Source organism: Haliaeetus albicilla, chromosome 6 (genome assembly GCF_947461875.1).
Source record: "Haliaeetus albicilla chromosome 6, bHalAlb1.1, whole genome shotgun sequence".
Lineage (NCBI taxonomy): Eukaryota > Metazoa > Chordata > Aves > Accipitriformes > Accipitridae > Haliaeetus > Haliaeetus albicilla.
Window position 1 is genome coordinate 6,003,596 of NC_091488.1, and position 22,342 is coordinate 6,025,937.

At 35.7% G+C, this 22,342-nt stretch overlaps 1 protein-coding gene across 21 annotated transcripts in view; it reads right to left on the reverse strand.

Annotated features, from left to right (window-relative positions):
• The window catches only part of DMD (dystrophin), a 1,308,223-nt gene that overhangs the window by 270,870 nt on the left and 1,015,011 nt on the right, over window positions 1–22,342 (reverse strand). For all 21 annotated transcript variants that reach the window (XM_069784897.1, XM_069784898.1, XM_069784912.1 and 18 more), the window contains one exon: window positions 15,473–15,627. In XM_069784897.1, coding sequence (XP_069640998.1) covers window positions 15,473–15,627 — 155 coding nt within the window. The remainder of the gene's footprint in view (window positions 1–15,472; window positions 15,628–22,342) is intronic.

Consider the following 22,342-nt stretch of genomic DNA (forward strand, 5'->3'; position numbering starts at 1 on the left):
CTAAAATCAAAACTAAAAACAAACACACAAACCTAGTCTCTTATTCTGCCAAAAGAAGCAAAAAGGTTATTGTTCTGTTTAAGTCTTCTTCACACTTCATGGTCTATAATATGTAGAATTAAGGTTTTCCTTGCATTCCAAAACATATTCTTTCGACATTCCAAGGCAGTCAACAGTGCCGTCTAATAAACAGCATATTAATTACTCAGATACAATTTATTAAGATAATATCTTTGCTTTCTAAGACAGTGAAGTGTAATTAAAACCGATTATGAAAATAATTATATTCTAAAGGCACTTGTTTTCTTACCCTTAATTACTGTAGAAACAACTAAATTTAATAAGACTGTGAAATGCACTGATGGCATTACATGAAATCAATTAGGGCTCACAAAGGATACTATTAAACTGTTAGTGTAGCTTTCATTTAAAACTGCAACCTCTGAGGGCTGAGCTCAGTGGTCTAGCAGAACAGTGATTTGCTACCATGCAAAAGAAAGAAGCCTCAGTTTCCAGACTGGAAAACTTCTCTGGCAGGACTTACAGTTCTTATTGTACCATGCATCATCTTACGTTAAGTGAGAGTAACACTAAATAAACACTTAGAAAAACACACACAATTTTTTTCCCCTCTAAAACATGGGCCTAAAGTAGTAGTCACATTACACAAAGATACTGATTCAAATCAATCAGATTGATTCAAAATATTTTAAAACAACTATTCCAATATGTCAATATATTTTAAGAAGCATAAAACTCCTCCAAATAAATAGAGATGATGGTCAAGGTATTCTGTATTCAGCTCAGAAGCAGCTGGTAACCAAAACTGGTTAGCATCCGAGTAAGAAGGAGAAACAGCAGACCACCTACTGTTTCTTATATGTATATAATCTAATACAGTAATATTAGTTGTAAAGAGCCACTCCATACTTCATACAGTTATTCTTTACTATTCAGGAGGTTTCAGACCCCTACAGAAAACTGAAATATAGAATAAGTTCCCCACTATGAGGAGATAATGTGATTAAAATAGATCTACTGCACAAAGATTGTAATACTACAGGAACTATAACCAGAGGTAATATGACAATACAGAGTAATACTAATAAATTATTACTATGAAGTTTCAACAACATTAGGAAGAAACTAAAACACTAGTTCTATTCCTCAGGATTATGTAAATATAAATAAATAAATAATGAAATTCCAGAGCCCAATTCAGCAAATTCAGGTGATGTTCAACTCACACTTAGTTCAACAGAACTCAGTTTGTGTTTCATATAAAAGCCTTACAGAAAAAATCCTAACTCCACTGAGATGAATTGCTAACCTTCAACTGACTTAAAAGGGAACAGGATGTTCTGTGATAGTTCTGCCTCAATTCTTTTTTGGACATATTTCAAAGATAAAAATTCTTAGCAGAAGAAAAGATAACCCCTCAAACAACAATTCTGCACAATTTAACGGAGTAGAGACACACATAAATACACCAAAACACTAAGTCTGGGAGTGAGGAGGTCTGACCATTCTGCTATGAAAAGCCACGGCAGAAGTGGATATACCTGAAATTGTGCGGTCACATGCAATTCTGGCACACTCATCCAAATCTAACTCTTAAATAGTGCATGATTTGCAATGTTTTCTTCCTCCTCAATAAACTGAAATAATTACCAGGTGTTTACATTAAAAAGACACTTGATTTGGCTTGTCACTTACTGTTTTGTATTTACTGTCATGCAAGTATCCTCTATAAACTCTAGATAATTTATCCAAGGTCTGGGCGGATGCACTTCTTTTCCTTAGATATATCTACCTGTTCTTAAATCACTTTCCAAATTTTAGTCATGGAAATGAATGCATAACTGATGCATTCATCAGTTTAACTGAAGATTCAGCTTTACTTCAGCTTATGCAAAGAAATCCATAAAGTATACCATAAGGTCCTTAACAGAAAATACAGAGGTATGTTTCCTTTATTTAACCAAAAGATACATTTAAAATGGTCTGGTATAAACAGATGTGTTAACAAACACTGAATTGGCTTGTATGTGGCAACACAATGAGATTTTGAAACATCATGGTTCTTCAAGCCTGTTCTTTTTGCAGAAGGAACCAAGCTCACCTTTTAAAAACATTTTTTTCCACCTAGATGCTGTTATTTCTGAACAGGAGGCCTAAATCTAAATAAAAGGCTGATTAAAACCAACTTGAACTCTTGTCAGCTCAAGGCTTACATTCATGATTGCATTTGACACAATAATCATCATCGTATCTTAAGACCAAAATCTGGTTGGCAGTCCTTGACTTAGTTCTGCTTTTTCCAATTAGCTGAAAAATTGCATCCCAGCTCATCTTCCAGGAAATATGTTTACATTTATAGTTTTTCACAGGTGAAAGGACATGGCAATACATTCTAAAATGCTAACGTGATAGCCGTTTTCTCTTTTAATGTATCCATCACTGGTAAATCAATTTGAGGAAAAAAAAGAAAAATTAGCAGCACACATACTCAAATGATGTTGCAAGAAATAACTCTTATCCATCACATGGAGGGGGAAAAGTCTCTAGAAATGTGAAGACATAACTACAGACATTTTTCCAGATGAATACTTTCGAAAAGAAAATTTAAAAAAAATTCCAGCTTCTACTTTTACTATCTATTTATTGGCAAGAAAAGAATGTAACTTTTGATTATGGTATGGTTAAAGAAACAATATTAACTTCTGATCCTGAGACAGGGGATGTGATGACAAATCATTAGGTGATATCCCCTATGCTCTGTGTTATCCCAAGGAATTCCTATGGATGAAACACTTAAATGCAAACATCTTAGTGCCTAAATGCTGGACAGACAGCTAGGACAAGCACATCCAAGAGCACATACATATATCCAACTGTTTGAAATAAAAATCACCTTCCCGTCCCATAAGATCTGGTATTGAGCTCTGTTACACTGTCACTATAGCACTGCATTATGATTTCCTACACGAGTATCTGAATCACTAAATGATTCCCTACTTCATGTTTTCCTTTTTGCTCAGAGAGGTCACGGCTCAGGCTTTCCAACAAGGTATACAAGAACAGTGCACAAAGCTCGAGAGGGAAAAGTTTCTGTTTTATCTGAGACCTGTATGCATAAAGTTGACTGCAGATGTGAAACCAAATCTATATCCACAACAGAAATCGCAAGAAAATAACTGAGGAGAAAGGGGTGGTATTGACGTAGGTTATGCAGTCAGTGGCCCGTTATTTGGCTTGGATATTACTTTTTTTCAGATGGTAGTAATCCTAATTTTTCAAGCTCTATTCTAGCACTACAAAGGTTTCCTAGAAATTAGATTAGAACAATTACGTTAAGAGTTTATGGAAGGAAAAATAACATCAAACATTAAAAAACAGAGACAGGTTCTCTCAGAAGAGTCATAAGAAAGCAAAACAGAAAAACTTTTAACTTTCTTAAACTCAAGTAAACACTGGAGATGGCTGCCTTGTGTTGCAAATGACAAAAATTAAGTTCAGCTGACACTAACACATTTATTAGGTATGCACAGGTGGACTGCAGGCAACCCGTTAACCTCCTTATTAAAAATGCAAACAAGTAAATGTATAAGTACATCAGTAAAAAAAAAACTGTAGCATTACTTGATCTCCTTCATTTCATTCTGCTCTTGTGGTGTGAGGTATGTGCACAAGACTGCATATAAATTACTCAAAAACGTTATGCAGAAATGCAGTACTAGAATAGTCTTTCTCACAAATTCCATGTATTGCAGTAGCCACAGATCTCAAAATTTCCCTATTTTACTGAGTGATATATACTGTACAATCTCTCTTTATCCAAAGGATAAAAATACTGAACAGTCAAGGAAATAAATATTCTAAAACTCACATGGCGTTACCATGACACATTTTTTTTAACTGGTCTTTAATATATTTATGTGCTATTTTTATTTCTTATATTAACTTCTGTAATTCTTTCTTGATTATCTGTACTTCTGATCTAAAAAAGGGCTATCATCTGCTAATACCTACAATATAGTTTGTCTCAATTACTTGAAATTATTCAATATTTTTAATGACAACTGTACATTCAAATCTGATCTCTGTATGATTTGTTAATGTGCCACATCTTATTCAGAATGACAATCTGAACAAAAGCAGCTTATTTATCTTACTAATTCTAATAGTCCCAAATATCAAGTAGGGTCATTATTCTAGTAAATTTGATATGACTGGTTCATTTGACCCAGTCTGAGCTAAGTACATTATATATGTAGTAAACTGTTGATGACACCACATGAATATGTAATTATGTTCAACGATCTTTAATATTTATGACTAGCTAAATGTTGCCCCTCCATAATCAGACAGTATCCAAACAAATATATATCTAGAAGGAGAAACCACCTATAAAGACTACATATACATCTATACAAATACTAAAGTGTTTTGTTTCCATCAGAAACAGAAATGAAGCCCTCTGTTGCAAATGGGTACTCAAGAAGATTTCTGCTTTCATGTGTAAATATCCCTCTACATTTCTTTATTAAGTGTATTATGGACCAATAAAATCAGTGTCTTTGAGAAAAATACCTTTGCCAACTTTTTCTTAGAATTAACTGAAACAAAAGGTGAGAACTAACAATAAAGCAATATAATCTATTTACAACCCACAAGTTAAGCTCCTGTCCAAGGAGCTATTTAGGAACCATGGTAGGGATGCAACGTTTTGTTACAGAAACCTCTTGAATGAAACAAAACCGAGATTAAGAACATATAATGTAGTCAATGTAAATAACATTCAACTCTGAGCATTAGGAACCTGTCCCAAGGAAGCAGCACTAGGTGTTACTCAGTGCATTAACCAACCATTGGGAAAAGGGTGTGAAAAGCAAGATGGCAAATTTATTTAGATTAGTCAAACCCAGGAAGAACTGTGACTAATTCCAGATGGAACAAGTCACTGGGAATGTGATAGCAGAAAGATTCAATATAGATGCATCCAAAATACCAAACACTGCAAGGAAGATTTAAATTCAGTATATACTGCTGGGTTCTGAACTAGCTGTAGCCTTGAAGGAATTCGGTATTTAAAATCAAGATGAACAGCTTAACCAAAACGTCAATCTGAAAGATTACTAGGAAAAAAAAAAAAAGAAAAAGAAAAAAGAGGTATAACTATTATGTCCATCTTTAACTCACTCTTCTGATGCTGGCTTGGGTGCCTCATCCCAAGCAGCACAAAGGAGAGTAACATCAGGCATAAAATGATTAAAGCAGTGACATGATGTGAAAACCAATTTAGCCAAAGCAAAATTTAATACAAATGTTGCATGCTTCTACTTTTATTTTCCCCAATATGAAAAGAAGTAACAGTGACAAGTGTCCACAGCTCCAAGGGGTCAGCATAGTTTAAAAAGGAAGGGTGTCACCGAAGGCAGACCTGAACTACGGTTTCTTAGTGCCATCTTACTTGAACAAGTCTATTCTGCTCTCCTGTGGTGTTCCCCCAGGAACGAAGAGAGAGGACAGCCCTGGAAGAATTGCCTCCCATCCCTTGGAGTAAAACCACACTGTGAAACTTAGAGGCTGACTACCACAAAAACAAATCGACCCTCTTGGAATCAGTAACGGTATATGGTTCTTAATGGAGCAATAGACACTATTAGTAATTAATTAACATAGCTGAAGCATCAGCCTCAGACATGCTCTAAGCACCAAGAACCCATAGAAATTTCTGAACTGTTTACCATTACTGATAATAAACAGCAGCATCTCTTTCACATTTTAAAACAAAACAACAAAAAAACCCCAAAGCAGCATATTTAAGTCATGTTGTGGGGTACAGAAGATGCATGCAAGTTAGACCTTAAAAAGAACAACCGCTAAATTAGACTCAAATCTAACTTGACATGAATTAAAAAAATAAGAAACCATGTAAATAATAGGAAAGAAAACACAAAAATGAAAATAAGGAAAATAAAATAGAAAACATAAGATACTAATCAGATAAAATGCAGAAAGTGGGAAATGGGTGTTGCAAGCTTGGCACTTCAGGTAATTCCAAGAAATTTGTTTTTACCATATACTGTGTCAAGCGAACAAATGGAATCTCAAAAACATGTAGCGCATTTTAAACAGCTAAAAATAATACTTTTTTTTTTCTTTACCAACAAAAAGTGGACCTCTATAATTCATTGCCACAAGGCACTATTGTGCTTAAGCAGATATGTATCAGATACATAACTGATTACATATCTTGCACAAAGGAAGAATCTGCAGATATGCCAGCCAGAGTGATAATTTCAAGAGCTATTATTTCTTATCATTTGCAGGAGATAATATTTCTTATAGTTTGCAGGAGATGTAATGCTTAGTAGCTGGGGAAGAGCTCTACATTTTTTTAATTTGTTAGGGAATGTAGCACAGTACAGTTAAATTTGGGGTATTGGTCAAGATCTGATGGAAACTGAATGCTAAACAACATGAACATACTGATCTTTTCCTTTTCACAAACTTCTTGCTTACTTACTGTTTCCCCTTCTATGTACCTGTACCAGATACACCTTAAAAGCTCTGTCCTCAAGATGTACCAGTTTAACCTCACCTTTCCTCAATGATTTCTCACCACCCCTATTTTAGGACATGCAAGAAAGTTACATTGCTAATTCTGTTGCTTTCCTATCTGCTCTCAGTATTGCCACTTCCCCAGGTCTCTGCCTTGGTCAATAAGAGTCACAACCATCAGCCTTTTGTGCCACTGATCCTCATCCGGAATGATAACGACTCGTTGTCATTTGTCAATTCCTTTGTGAGTTTATATAAAAACAACATGTGGTTGAAATTTCATTCATAGTTAAAACACAGCCACCCAACAAAAGGCAAGCACCAATATTGTCAAATTGAAACATTTGGCGGTAACTTCCAAAGAGAGACTAAAAATTTAATAGGCAGACTGAATGATCCTCTCAGTTTCAAGCATGACTGACAAGACAGTGAGGGGGAAGGTTACACTGCCTGCACAGCCGCTGATCAGAAGCTAAACAATCATGAAGCACCAAAGCTTGCAATAGCAAAGAAATGCTTTAAAAAAAAAAAAAAAGAATCCATAGAAAACACCGGGGAGAAAAACCCAAGGCTATCACAAGAATAATAATGCAAACAAAAAATGACAACTAAGGTCAAATTCCTTTTTGCTGGCAGTCTGCTAGTCCATCAGCTTTATTAATTTCTGCTCAGTTGTTTGTTTTAAAGGACATGAAGCCTGATAAGAAGCCTATTGAGGGGAAAGGAAAGACATTCATTTGTTGCAATAAGCTTTGGATGAGAGCAGTAATCAGTTTGCTACAGTTTCTTAATTTATCTGCAGACTAATAGGAAACAGATTTAAGGTTGGACTTTCAGGGCACAGAGCATTAGCTTCTGTTCTTGTTCAAATACAGACTAAAACTCTAATTACTTCAGAAAAATCTCACCTTTAAGAAAAAGAACAACACATTTGTCTTAATCTTCCTAATGGAGTAAGAACAAAAATTGACATTTCTGTTCTCTCTCTCTCTCAAAATCAGGCTTACTTATGTCTTCCTTAGTACCTTGCTCCTCCTGCACCTCCTGTGGATGCAAAAGAGCGAGATTTCTCAAATGGACTGTTTCTTTGAAATGTCTATATTAAGCTCCAATTATGATTCAAGTTAATGCATGAAACCACTCTCCCTTTATAATTCTGTGCCATAAACTATTTCATGATTTTGTCCAGTTGGATTTCACTGTAACATGAGAACTGTTCTCTTTTTCATCGGAAAGGAATAAACAGCATTTAACACACCATAAATATGAACAAAAGAGCAGAATTCTATTTCACTCAAGACCAAAATATAAACCAAGAGTAAGAAAAAAAAAATGAAAAGAACAACTGTCTGAGCAGTAAGGATTGGTCTTCTAGACGTTCTACTTTCACTTTTCCTGCTTAGTTTTAATTATTAACTTGCTGTCAGTATTTGAAGCTGAAGACCTCTTTGCAAAATGCCAGTGCTGTCCTCCTTTTTAATTGTCTATAATGAAATCATAGATCACAGTTAACAACCAAAATCACTAAAGTATCAACCAGCTGAACTCATGGTGTCTAAAAAAACTCAGCAAGCCACTTGTGGGACAGACAAGTTGAAAAAAACCAACTGATTTAAGAACACCACCACTTTTCTCTTTGAGGTCATTTCTGTTTGTCCATGGGAGGACCTAGCAGACCTACAGATGATCTATTGCCTTTTTGGAAGTGATAAAGGTAGTAGTAGCCTACAGATGTGTCTATTCAAGTGGTGGGAACATTAAGTTTCTTCACACTGATATTAACAGTTCTAAGAAACACATCCCTGAAGTCACAAAGATCCATAGATCCTTTTTAGTCAAGTACTGTATTACTGACACTACCTTCTCCTGAAATAACTCAAGAACCCTTTTCTTTTTTTAATCTTAAAAGAGTTTCTCAAAAATCACAAGAATATGTTCACAAAGGTGGAAGTGATGAATCACACCATATTCTGGGTAACATTGCTTTTTCAGCTCATCCTACCAGCATTTTGAAAGCATTGCGTATCCAAGGCTATCCTCTCACAAAGTAAACCACAAATATTCAGTACCCTCAGCTGACTTCTCATCTTGGATCCACGTACTGGTGTCAGTACTGCACAAAAAGTACAGTCAGCTGCGTGGAAAACAAAGGTGAAAACTAGAATACAAGTACCTAAGGTGACTTTCAAGATCTCCTACTTATAGGAGCTTCATCTGGCATTTTTATTGATGTTGTTTTATATTTTCCTACATGTGCCTGAAATGTCATCATTCTTAGGGGCATTAGGAAGAAAAAATAACAAAACAATCTTAACTGATGTCATTGCTGATAAGCTTGAGATTATATTTCGTACAGAAATATTTGTTTGAGAGTGTAGGCAGACAGTAGAATGTCTTTCAAATAGGTAACCTCTCTTATCTATCAACACCAAACAATCCCTCTCTCCCAAACGGCCTTTTAGGTGTACTTTTAATATGGATATCTTAAGGGATGATATTTAACCAAGTAAAACATAAACCAACAAATATCTCAAATTAAACTCACAGCACCTAAACCTTGCCAGAGTAGTCTTTGCACCCTTTTTATAGTCCTTTTTTGAGGGTGTGCTATTTTGTTTAAAATAATAGTAACAGAATGGAACAAAGAAAACAAAAAATACTTTAATCCTTTTTCTGAAAACTACTCTTAGGAAACTTCAAAGATACCCATACTGTAAACATAAAAGCCTTAACATTCTTGCATCACAAGCAGCTAATAAAGAGTTTTTCTTTAGACTTTGCCAATGTTGCTAACTCTACTGGAGAGTAACTTCTGAGAAGCATGGAGTGCTGTACTGACGAAGTGAGACAAATTAGTTTCATGAAAATTAAAGGGTTCTTGTACCCTTTTGTGTAACGGGAAAGACGTTAGGACCCCATATAAAATTCAGACTTTCCAGAAGAGGTCTGGATTAAATGCTTTTTTGAAAACTTTGTTTCTCTTCCTATTCAAAAGAACAGTCAACAGAGCTACATTAGTTCTTCAGAAAAACATGCTGACATACAAAGTTATTTGCTCTTTAACATAATCTTGGGTGTGACACCTGAGACTGCAGAGACTCACTTTCATTCAATGTGAATACTTCTACTGACTAAATAAAAATACTTAAGTCCTCATAGAATTAAAACTGAGCAAAGTTCTCAAAGACAGCATGTGACAAACACCTAGACTGAAAATTTACTTTTTTAAACAATAGAAGCAACAGAAATAAACATGTATTATCAACATCTCTCACAAAACAAAATAATGCCCTACAATTGCAATGTTTTCCAGCAGTCTTTGCAATTTTAAATTAGTATCTATTGTTAAGCTGGTGTAAATAACAAGCTTCAGCATGACATACCGGTTGTAAAAAAGCAGTCACTCTACACACCTACTTTCTTAAGCCTCGCAAAATTATTTCAAAAAACAAGCAATAAATCACCACAACATGACAATAAAAAATAAAAATTATCCCATGATGGTTTCTTTGGGGAAAAAAGAAAAAATACATTGGAAAATGACATTTGACCATTGTCAGCTTCATCTGAAGTCTTACATTTGCAATGATTTCTTGCTCACACCCACACAAATGCAGCTCTATAGCCAGGACAACAACTGCAAGCACAGACGCGTAAACAAGCTTCCCCTATAAACAAGGTTCCCATGGCCACTTCCATTTTTAATTTAGTTATTTCACTGTGCTCAAAGAAAGTGTGCCTGCACAAAGAACTATAATAGCTGTTCATACGCATGGTATTATACTGATTTTAGCAATGCATACCAACCTTCAAAGCAATACAAGAATGGAAAGGAAATGGCCAAGTTTACTTGGAGAACCTAGAAGATGGAATGTTCTTTAAAGTGAAACATATTGTGAATTCTTTCTTTCTTGACTTCAGCAGTCCAAGCCTAAATGAGCAAACAAGCTCTTCAGAGATGGCTCCCAGAAAGGTCTAGCTACTGAAACCAACTATGAATCTTCAGTATACCTTAACAGACTTCATACTCCTGGCTGTTGTTGAAGTGTAAATGCAGTTTTTCTCACCCAGAATGCAATTCAACTGTAAACACAAGTTCAATTACTTCCACAAGTGCCATAAAGCAAAGTAGTATTAGGACGGGTACAGTATATTAAGAAAACCCATTTCCAACAGAATGGTCAAGCTCTTTCTGTGCAGGCAATAAAAGTATACTTAGAAACCATATGTACAGATAAAGTTTACATTCTAACAACTGTATTTTTATAACAAGCAACCACTGATAAGGAAAGGTTTGCTGCTCAAAGACCAGAACTGGATTATGACCTTTTTCACACTTAAAATTACTGTTATATTATGCATTTACATAGGAAACAGATATGTATCATACTATTGTACTGATTATGTCCTTAGGTTGTTTGGCCATTTGCATTTCATACTGTCCAGCTGACGTGCAAAATCAAGGTGTTGTGCAACTGGCTGCATTAGAGAATTAACACGATTCTTAGATAAATATGGGAGTTGGTATCTCAGATCTTTAAAACAGGTCGTCTAGAAACACAACTCCTTGCCACGGCCTCTCTAACTCCCTACAACTTAAACTAACAGCAACATAAATCTAATTATATATTGACTCTTCACTGTCCATACCCTGTGGGGGCGGGGTGGAGTTACTTTTTATGTTTTGACTGTTGTGTGTATCCTGTATCTTGTCTCAGGAGCCAAAAAAAGCATCTCGAGCAGTGAAAGCTCTTAACACCTACTGTGCAGCCTGAGTTCAATGGAGCTGGAGCATAGGAACTGGTGGGCGATGCAAATATTTGAAGATGTCTGTTAGACAGTGATGGGTTGGAGTCCTAACCAGTTCTCAGAGTACGTTATGTAATTATTGTCATAATATATGCTCCACTTAAGAAAGATCCAAGTCCCTTTTTAGCTTAATATTTAAGTTAGTGAAATTTAAACACATTTGGTGGATTCCCAGGAAAGGCACAAATTTAAGCATGTGTTTATGTTTTATATGATAATTCACATAAAATACAAGTGCCCACAAAAGGAAGGAGTAACATAACACTACCATAACAAACATTTTTATATACAGTAAATTTCTAATGGTTTCTTCCTTCTTTGTTTTTTTTTTCTTTTGAGAACACTTTAGTTCATGTTAGATTTATTTTTCTTAATGCAAGCAGTACAGATCACTTTCTCCTTAATTGCCTCAGCTTAAATAATATAGTTATTTCTTGGAAAGTCAATGCTTCTAAAGAGAAGAGAAAGAGACCTGTTTAGAAGTCATTCTGGCTTTTGCCCAACTGATCAGTTCATGTGCTTTTCAGTGTATCTTTGCAGTATCGGCAACAAAAATAAAAATGAAAAAGTGGCGAGTAAAAAAAGTGAAGCAACCATCAAGCACTCACCAACCTGGCTATTAAAGGAGTTAGAATGTTATTCGTTATAGTTCAATGTTATAAAACAGAACAGTAAGGCAAAGGGTAAACACACAGCAATCAGCTGCAAATCTACTTAAGCAAAACAAAACACAAGCTGGCAGATGTTGCCTTAATGACTAAAGTACTTGCTTTGGCTGAACTATTACCAACAGGCAAAGTGGAATTTTACTGCTGCTTGCCTGCCTGTTGTTTTACTGATCTGGTTCATGGAAAAGGTTTCACATTTTTTACACTGACACACAATTCTGATATTAATGGCAGGTTAGAGGAAAACCAGTTCAAAACAACGTAAGCCACTCTTTAATTTTTCTTTTTAAAAATAAAATATTCACAAAATAATTAGGCCATTTAAATTAAGGATATAGGGAGAAGAAACCAAAATCTTTAGGAGAATATTTCCTCTTGGCACTCAACACATGTATAAACAGTGATAAAACTATTTCTAAAATACTGGAGAAATGGTCAAGACCGTTATTTGGAATATATGTCTACATCACTGCGAGGTCACTGAGTCACCAGAGCACTACTTACTCATAGTCTAGATGAAAATAACACTTACGGACATATCTGAAATCATTGTACATGCATCTCAGTGGAGAACTAACCTTCCCTGGAGCCTGTGACAAACAGTTCACATGTCTCCTTTCTACTGAGTAAATATTCTCTTACGGTTCAAAAGATCCCCAAAACCATAAAGAAACAATTTGTTTTGTTCTATGCAATAACCTGAAAGCTGAAGTGTAGAGGGAGGGAAAACCAAAACAAAATCAGAACAAATTGGCATTTAAGTCTTCCTAGGGCCCATGGACTCCATCTTCTCTTTTCACAGAGCTGCTTAAACAAAAGAAATCTAGGAAGTTCTTTCAAGACCTCACTCAGAAGCTGCTCCTTGAGCAAAAGACCTGGCTACTGCTTCAAACAAACCTGAAAAATCTACAGGCGTAGAAAATCTTCCAAGTACAAGTCTTTTGCTGACTCGATGCCTTAGTGTGTCCATATTTATCCATGTCTTACAAAAGACAGAGAGAAATGTGATACAGCCCTTAGAGAAGCTCATCAACTACTGTTTGCAGCATGCTGCTGCTTCTTCAGGTTCCCAAATCACAATAAGCCTTACAAAAATTATACACAAAACAGTGAATTAAAAAAATATTAGAAAGGGAGTAAAGCCATACAATCAAAAACTAGGAAGTTCTAGTTTTACAGTTACCTGTTCAAGCTTAATCCTATCCTTTTGTACTTCTTAATGGGAAATGTCAACTCAGTCGCCTAAACTCAGTCTCTTCTAAAAGATAAAAGATTCACTGCAGTAATTCATCTAACACATGAGCTGTAAACAAGTCTGTGGGTTTTGCAGAAGCTTGCAAAGAGTGTGTCTTGAAGAATTTGTACTCACTGTTAGCCTAATACTTGGCTGACTCCATGCAACAATGGCAATTCTCATAATTAGGCAACATTAGACACACCTGGGTTTGTGCTTGAAGCATTAACAGATTTGCAGATGCACTCTCAGCTACAGTTGCCACCTGAGCATCCACAGCAGCTACACACATATCCTGGTGTCGTGGTTTAACCCCAGCCCCACGCAGCCGCTCACTCACTCCCCCCCCATCCAGTGGGATGGGGGAGAAAATCGGGAAAGGAAGTAAAACTCCTGGGTTGAGATAAGAACGGTTTAATAGAACAGAAAAGAAGAAACTAATAATGATAATGATAACACTAATAAAATGACAACAGTAGTAATAAAAGGATTGAAATGTACAAATGATGCGCAGGGCAATTGCTCACCACCCGCCGACCGACACCCAGCCAGTCCCCGGGCGATTCCCTGCCCCCCACTTCCCAGTTCCTAAACTATATGGGACATCCCATGGTATGGAATACACCTATGGCCAGTTTGGGTCAGGTGCCCTGGCTGGGCATGAGAAGCTGAAAAATCCTTGACTATAGTCTAAACGCTACTGAGCAACAACTGCAAACATCAGTGTTATCAACATTCTTCACATACTGAACTCAAAACACAGCACTGTACCAGCTACTAGGAAGACAGTTAACTACATCCCAGCTGAAACCAGGACACCTGGACTTCAGGATTACAAAGCCAGCTCACTAACTGGGGGTTGTAGTTCTACATACAGACAAATGCAATTTCCTTTGGTTCTTCCATCTAACACTTTTGAGCTACTTATTTTACCTACTCATGGAGGATACTTTTGAGCATTAAGCACCCAGCCTTTCTCATCCAGGAACACATGTTCCTCCCCAGCCTGTTTCTCAGACCACAGAAAGCAAACCTTTTTTTCTTAAAAATACAGTACTACTAATAAGGCTAAAATGGCTACTACTATAACAGGAGAAATGCAAGCAGATACTAACTGAATGTTTATACTAATTTCTCAGTTTAGTTATTGGTCTTCTTAAAAAAAAAATATCTTTCAAATTATTATGTGGCTTTCTTTTAGTGGACGTCAGTAGCACCTCTTCTCTCATTTGAACCTTGAGTCAGTGGCAAGTCTGCCTCAGAAAAAATGCCATTAAAGTGACTCATTCATATGAATATCAAGTCCATAAAAAAATTAAACAAAAAAAAGTGGGAATAAATTTCTGTAGTCATCAGTGATTTAAGTAACTGCCATTATGCAAGAAGATCTCCTGAATTTATTGTGTATTTAACTAAACTGACTTTTCTGGCCTTGTTCATCGACTTTAATTAAAAACATGTAAGATCTAATTCAGTTCTAGTTTCAGTTATAAGCTATAAAACTTAATCCAAGATACTGATTAAAACAACTTTGAATTAATTTTTACATATCTCATCTAATGCACAATGATTTAAAACTCTTTTACTACTATAAAGAAAGTAATTTTTATTCTGCAGTATGTTCTGATCTTATAGATGGTGTATTGGATGATTCACGATTTGGTGGCAAGCTGCAAAAATTGCTTTTAGTAAGGAATTGGTATCTAAACCAAACACTGCAAGACTGTGAAATGTAATCAAGAATGTGATCAAAGATCTAAAAAACTTTCTTGACTAGAGATTTGCTTCAAACGTACAGGATAACATTTCTACTTGGAATCTGCTTCAGTAGGATATGTCTGTCATTTTCAGATTCAGTTTATGACTCAAAACCACTATAGTGATTGTGATGTGGAGATAGTATATAGAGAAATATGAAACACTTTGGTTTAAATATTTAAAATATATAACCTATTAACTGAAGTTAGTTGCCAACTGGTTACAGCAGAGGAAAATGGGCAGCAGGCAAAATTTTATTTGAGAGAATTAAGTAGCATTCCAAAGACTTATTTCCAAAAAATATGACAGATTTGTCCTTTCTTACTATAATTGTGTCATTTTCAAAAGTTACATCTTCTGTTATCTCCAACCAAAGCTGGACAATGAATGTTAATGAAGTTTTACAACAAATCTAATAGCAGAATTTATATCCTACCTCTTATTAATGGCAGCCCACGTTGCATTAATGTTATCTGTCATCAGTTCTACTTTTCTGGTGTCATCTGCTGAATAATCGCGGAGCAGCTTAAGTGCCATGTCATTTGCCACATCTACATTTATTTGCCATTGTCGTATTTCTTTTGAAAATTGCTGAAAAGAGAAAGAACAAGAATAAACCTCAGATCACCATAAAATGATCACACACATTGTATGATTATTAAAGAAGGAGATTAACAACTTATACCATCAATATAAAAAAAAGGACTTCCTCAGATTTACTGGTAACTAAGGTTAGAGTCTTTCTAAATGTTTAAATTCTTTTAGTCATAAGACCACAGGAGTACTTCTGATCTCTGAGAGGACCAAGCAACCAAATCCTAAATGCCGGACAAAACATGACAGCTCAAATTGATAAACACTGATTAGAATGTTGATTATTCTTTTCTGAGACACAAATAGATGGATGCATTATTATGCATTATGCACACGATCACTGTTTGTGATGTTGAATTATACTGAGATGAAAAATACAGTGAAATAATATGTTCTGTTTAATTTTCTTTTTTATACTGTGAAATAATACTGAGATCTGGATAATTAATACCTGTGCTTTCACGTTTTTAAAAATTTATTTTAGCCAATTGTTTATGTAATTAGTGCCATCTACTGGAAGAGCACTAAATCTGCAATACAGCAAAATATTCCTGGTAAACCTATCAATATCTTTATAACGCTAATTTATGCTTCTTAGCGTTAAGAAAGCTTTTTAAATCTTGGTCAGTCTTTTTTCCCCCTTTCCTCTCCTCTTTCTCCTCTCCTCCTTTTCTTTTCCTCTCCTCTTCCCTCTCCTATCAACCTGGGCCAGCTGTCTCACTACAGAAGCAAGCCAGGAAAGCCGGAACACTCATTCAGCCAGCAACCAGCTCTCAGGCATCTTTCCTGTTAGTCTTTTTCTCAGGGCAAATTTCCATATAAATGCACTTAAGCTGCATATTTAATCCATAATGTCTAACAACAAAATGAAAGAGCAAAGATAATTGATGGCCTACTTGTACTTTTGTACTAGGCAAAGAGTACAACTAGCCAATCAAAGCAACAATGCAAGGAGGAAAAAAAAGGTTGTATTTATAAATAGAAAGTAAGTTGCATGTAAACATTAGAAGCTATCAACAAAACCCAAACAGTAAGGTGTGACTGTCTTTATTGTTGTGCTTTAATACACCAGTCAGGAAATGTCTGTGAAGAAAAAATATTTTTTTCCCTCTCATTCTCCCAAAGCAGTATTCCTTTCAAAATCTTGTTTTGACTCAGCTAAAGAATTCTCCACACAAAGTTGAACTTAAATATGTAATCCCTGATTAAAGAGTCTAAATACTAAGTAAAAATAAATACATTTTGAATATTTTGTGCACTTATGTTTTCATCTCAGAAAGTCTGTAAGTTGATTTTGGTTAAGTTTGGGACTGAAATGTATTTGATCTTTGATTAGAGTACAGGTGGAGTTTTGGGGGGTTTTGATTTTCCCTCCAAACTCTTACCTGTTAAAAAGCTGCTTCAACATCTCTACATCCTCTCCATAATTTAAAACTGAAAGCATGTATTTCCTCTCTTTCCTGTGTTATTTCTTCATGAGGGGGCAGATCACCCAGTTACTATGCAGCAGACAATCTCAGGTACTAAGACAGCAACGTGGTTACCTGTTTTGAAAAGGGATATCTACTACTACGAATCAAACATTAGGAGGAGGCTACTAAGCCCCGCTGTCAAAAACCATCTCAACATGTTATGGTTAAGCTCACTTCAGCTGAAGGTGCCTAAAAATTTTTTTAAAGTCATTCCCCTGTGTTAAGTATGGAGATGTAGTCAGGAGAGGTGATAATTTTGTGGAAAACCACTCCTATTCCTTTGCAGAAGATACGGTGGTTGTGTTGGAAATAGTCTACCAATTGAGGTCCTTTGCTGCCAAAATTATATACAATAAATATATAAATGTTAACACTTACATAAATATAATAAAATATACAAAACCAAAACCAAATAAATTCTACAGGAATTATCATTTCAGTTTTGTAGATCTTTCATAGCTAGTATCTGTTCTACGTTTAGGTCTATCGATCTTTACTATACTCTACCTTTCTCTTTGTTTAAAATGATACACGCATACAGCTACTTTTTTCCGCCCAAAGAATCACAGCAGACTGACTGTTCACTGCATTACATAGAAAAGTTACCAAAACATTTTGTCTGTATTGTAAATTAATGGCCTGTAAACTTTACTTTGAAAATAAGTTCTTTTTGCCCAGTCCCATGTGAACATAAGCGACCTTATAAAACCTCCCAAACCCGCTTTTATAATAAAAGTACAGAAAGATCCATTACAAGGTTATTTCCAAAAGTGTTCTCACCATTAACTTCAACATTAATCTATTAACTTCCTGACATTACAACGCTAGATCATCACTCAGGAAAGAAGTGATGAATATAGAGAGCTTTGCCGACAGAAACAATTTGTATTTTCTACTTTATTGGAAATTGGTATGTAATTTTTCAACAACTTTGAGGAGTGCATGCCTTGCTTCAACTTTGCTCTGTGTGCGGACACCAAGAACAAAGTGTTGTGGTAAATGTTTTAACTCTCTGTCCTGCCAGAGGCCCATTAACTCCTATCTTACATAACTATAATGAATATTTTAGAATTAAATTCTTGGCATTATTTTTTTTCTTTTTTCCCTGTTATATTTTTAGGTCTCATTTATCTTTTAGCTACTTAAGAACACCTTCAATTTTTTTTTTAAAGGAAAATGTTTCATTACCTTAATTTTATTTTGACATTTTTTAAAGCATTCTCTTTGTTTTGTCTCTGTCATCACTGGAATTTACTGAGTTTATTAAAAGCATTAAAGTATTAAGGTTATGCATTTATCATGTTACTTAGGTAAAAATCTATTTTTAATTAAAAGACACTAGTTGATGTTAGTAGGAAGAAAGTTTGTGTAATTAAGGATCCTTGATTAAAAACAAGTAAGGAAATTACAGCTGGGCTTTCTTCTATCGCAGGATTGCCCAGTGGAACAAAATAAATGACTCATAGAAGTTCAAATATAGCAATATGAATGTACGGCATCATCCAATTCTAAGCCTGTAAATTCCTACACTGAGCAGGTGTATATATCACAAATCTGGAAAATCAGGCTGTCTTTCTGTCCTTATTCTGTATATCTATAGCATGGTTTATTTATATACTTAGAGAATTGGGTTTTTTAATCAAGGCATTCTGTTTCAGTGTCTGCATCATCGTAAATAACATTAACTTAACTTTTAACTGTTTTACTAAAATCCAAGCAGTACGCTGTCAGCCCTGGAATAATAAAAATCCACAAAATGCTGAGAGTGTACTTCATCCTACATTGGTACACAGGGAGTAGCAAAAGAGTACCTAGTAAGTTACCTCCCTGCAAGAAGATGACAAAGGCAAGCAAGATGATAGCCTCAGTCTTATCCAAAAAGCCAGGGCATAAAGTTCATCCCCCCAGGCTATGCCAGTGGAAGGTAGCCTGGCCTCTTGAGTCCCAACAGAGCAAGGGATGTAATCAGGCTGCTATTTAATTTCCTGTTTAGATGAACAAGAAATAGGTGGTCAGTGAAGGAAAGGAAGGAAACCTTGTCTCCATCCTTCCTCCTCTTCACTTTGGCCATCCCAGCTAAAAAGGTACAGAGGGAGAAGAGAAGCCTCACTAGCTCTTACCAAAACAAGGAGCTAAGGAGTGAACGGGCAATCCTAGCAGGTTTGGGGTTTTTTTTAACGTAAGCTCAGTATCGTATTAAGAAGAGACTAGTTCAGAGCTTATGTTCAGATGACTTGGGGACGGAAAGGAGCTGACTGTGTACTATTTATACACCTATAACCTTCAGCCTGCTGAGTTAACCATCTGCAGTCATCACTTAATAAACAAGAACAAACAGGGCTTTAATGGGTAAAGAGTCTCATTGGCCAGAATGCCACATTCTGATTCTCCGTACCTAACCCCAGTACTTAGAATTTAGTTCTTAAATATCAAACTGAAAAAACTAGAATGAAAACAATGCTTTAATAGTCAGCAAATTAGCTCTGCATTAATTTCCGATTCAAAGGAATGATATTTTTAATTATCAGCTACATGGTACCTCATTACTTTTCTTGTAAAAGTCAGAAACCAATGTATCAAATTCTATTAAAAACATCATTGACCAAATACAAGCCAGTTACAGATTTTTGTTTTATGCTGGCATTGTAAAAAAATAAATAATCAAAAGACTGGTATTGCTGAGCTTACTATTTACTTGTGTGTAAGGATGCACTAACAGAAAAGCATTACCACAAGCACTTATTAAAGTTCACTTAGAGCAGAGGGGAACTTTTGCACTGACTCAGCTGTCTGTAGGCAGACCTATAATGTTTAACAAACGTATCAGAAGAACACTTGGTGACTACTTTCTCACACCAAGCTGTGTTGAGATACAAAGCTGACAAAATGAATATGTCTGAAGAATTTATTTAAGACTCACACCGACCTCCCTCTTTCCCTCAACACAAATGAATAGAAATGACAGCTTTATTTTCATCAGTGTAACAGCAAGCCAAAAGACAGCATACTTACTCTAAATATTCAGGGGACAACAACAAAATATATGTGTTTGGCACAGAAGCCTGGAAAGCATTTATTTTGAGGACTTGATGTATTTCTAGGTCCTTCAGTTTAGATAATACCATACAGAAGAAATATAAAGCTGCTAAACTCAAAAAAGATTTCCATTTTCCTTAGAATTCATGACCCCTTATCTCAAGCATGAACACAACAGCTGATGCTGTCACATCTGAGAGGCTTTCATGAGGGATTTGACACAATAGGAATTACTGGCAGACAAAGATAATTCCTCTAGGAAGGCTGGCACAAAAGAAAGAGGGAAAAAAAAAGAAGGAAAAAAGAGAAGAACCACCCCCCCGCCCCCAAGACAGAGGTGAATTTCTTCCAGACTTGAAGGAGAAAAGCTAGGCAAAACCAAACAAATTAAAGTAAATAACCCTGGAACAGTAGAGCTTGCTGATGTTCATAACATCATGAGGGCACAGCAAATTAAGACGGACTAGCTGTGACACTGAAAATATAATATAGGCTAATGTCTGTAACTTGACACGAGACGTCACATTGAATCCAGACTGGATGGAAGTGGCTGAAGATACCAATAGCCCAAGTGCTTCATCTCTTTTAAAGAAGGAGTGAAAAGAATCTGCAGGTATCCTTTCAAAAACTCTGTTTATACATAGAGATACATTCTATGAATAACTATACTAGCATACTTTCTCTGTGACTTGGGGGATGGAGGAGAAGAAGGGCATATTCTTATTTCTCTCCTTGGAGAATGTTGATCCAAAAACCCCATGTTTTTTTCAAAAAAGCATCCACTCTTTGATGAACCTTATCTAAACCTCATATATTCCTGTAAAAAAGTGGACATAAACCCCATTTCTAAAACTATATTTTCAATTATTTTCCTAGTTAAAGTAATTTGTGTTTGAGACACTCCAAGACAATGACATAAGACTGTGTTTGCACAGAACTGTTTTTTTGTTAATTGAGTCTTTGCAGAGCAGGGACATTGACTTTGTTGAAGCTTTTTTTTTTTTTTTAAACCAAACACTGGCCAGAAGCCAGAACTCTATCTCTACAGAAAGACAGTGACAAATGGGAGTCCTCTGCATTGAATGACAGTAGTATACATAATCTATAACTCTTTCCAATACATTAGTGAGTGATTGCCCTTGTTTACCATAATCGACCCTTCCTGAACAATGACCCTTACAGTATAATCTTAAATGAGAAAACTTAACCACACCTCAGCCCTAAAACAATGGGCTGATGAATGTTTTTATAGATCTTACAGGCAAGCAAAAAAAAAAACCCCAAAAACCCAAACCAAAAACAAAACAAAAAAACCAAACCAAACCAAAAAACCCTAACAGATTTTGTATCTACTTCTAAATACCAGAAAGGCAATAACTAACTGATGATGGAGATAGCTGAAGGCCAATCATACAGTTATAAACCTACTTTCTCTAGTGGCAAAACCGGCTGATGAGGACCTCACCCCACTATTCTTCACGGCACTTCATTACCATTCCACTGTGCAAATAAGACTGTTCTAAGTCCACAAACTTTAACCAAACAGCTGAGTGGTAGGAGTTAAAAAAAATAAAAATCTGGTGGGCAGGAGAGGAGAACATATCAGAAAATATTTGTGTAACTATTCTCCCAGATAACTAAAATGTAACATTCCATTAACATGGAGGCAGGACTCGCTTTAAGAGGCTGATCAATTTGTTGGTTTCAATCTTGGTTTTCCCCAACCAGAAAATGAGATATTAATCTGAAACAGCTGTTCTCAAAATTTATTCATGAAGAATGTCACCAAAGTATGACTATTTCCGTAACAAGAAACTTAAAAACTGATGCAACAGTTAGGGCGTATTTGCATTGCCACTTGAGGTATAGCTCAGCTACATAAGTTAACTGAGGTGCACATTTTAGCACCTAGAATGTGGCAACATGCGTGCTAAAATCACAACAGCAGCCATTTGAGTATTTTCGCAGTTAATAACCCTGCCAAGGTTGAACCCAGTGAGATTATCTTGTGGCAAATCTAAAATGCTTGGTTTTCAAAATATTGCCATATAGTTTGTTATGGGTTTTTTTGTTCCCTTTTCTTTTCTTAACTACTTCCAGACAACCTATACAGCTTCATTATCAGTGCAGACAGACATACCAATACTGAGGATTTCCCACTCTGCAGTACCAGTGCAGCTGAGGCTGTTGTACAGAAGAGATGA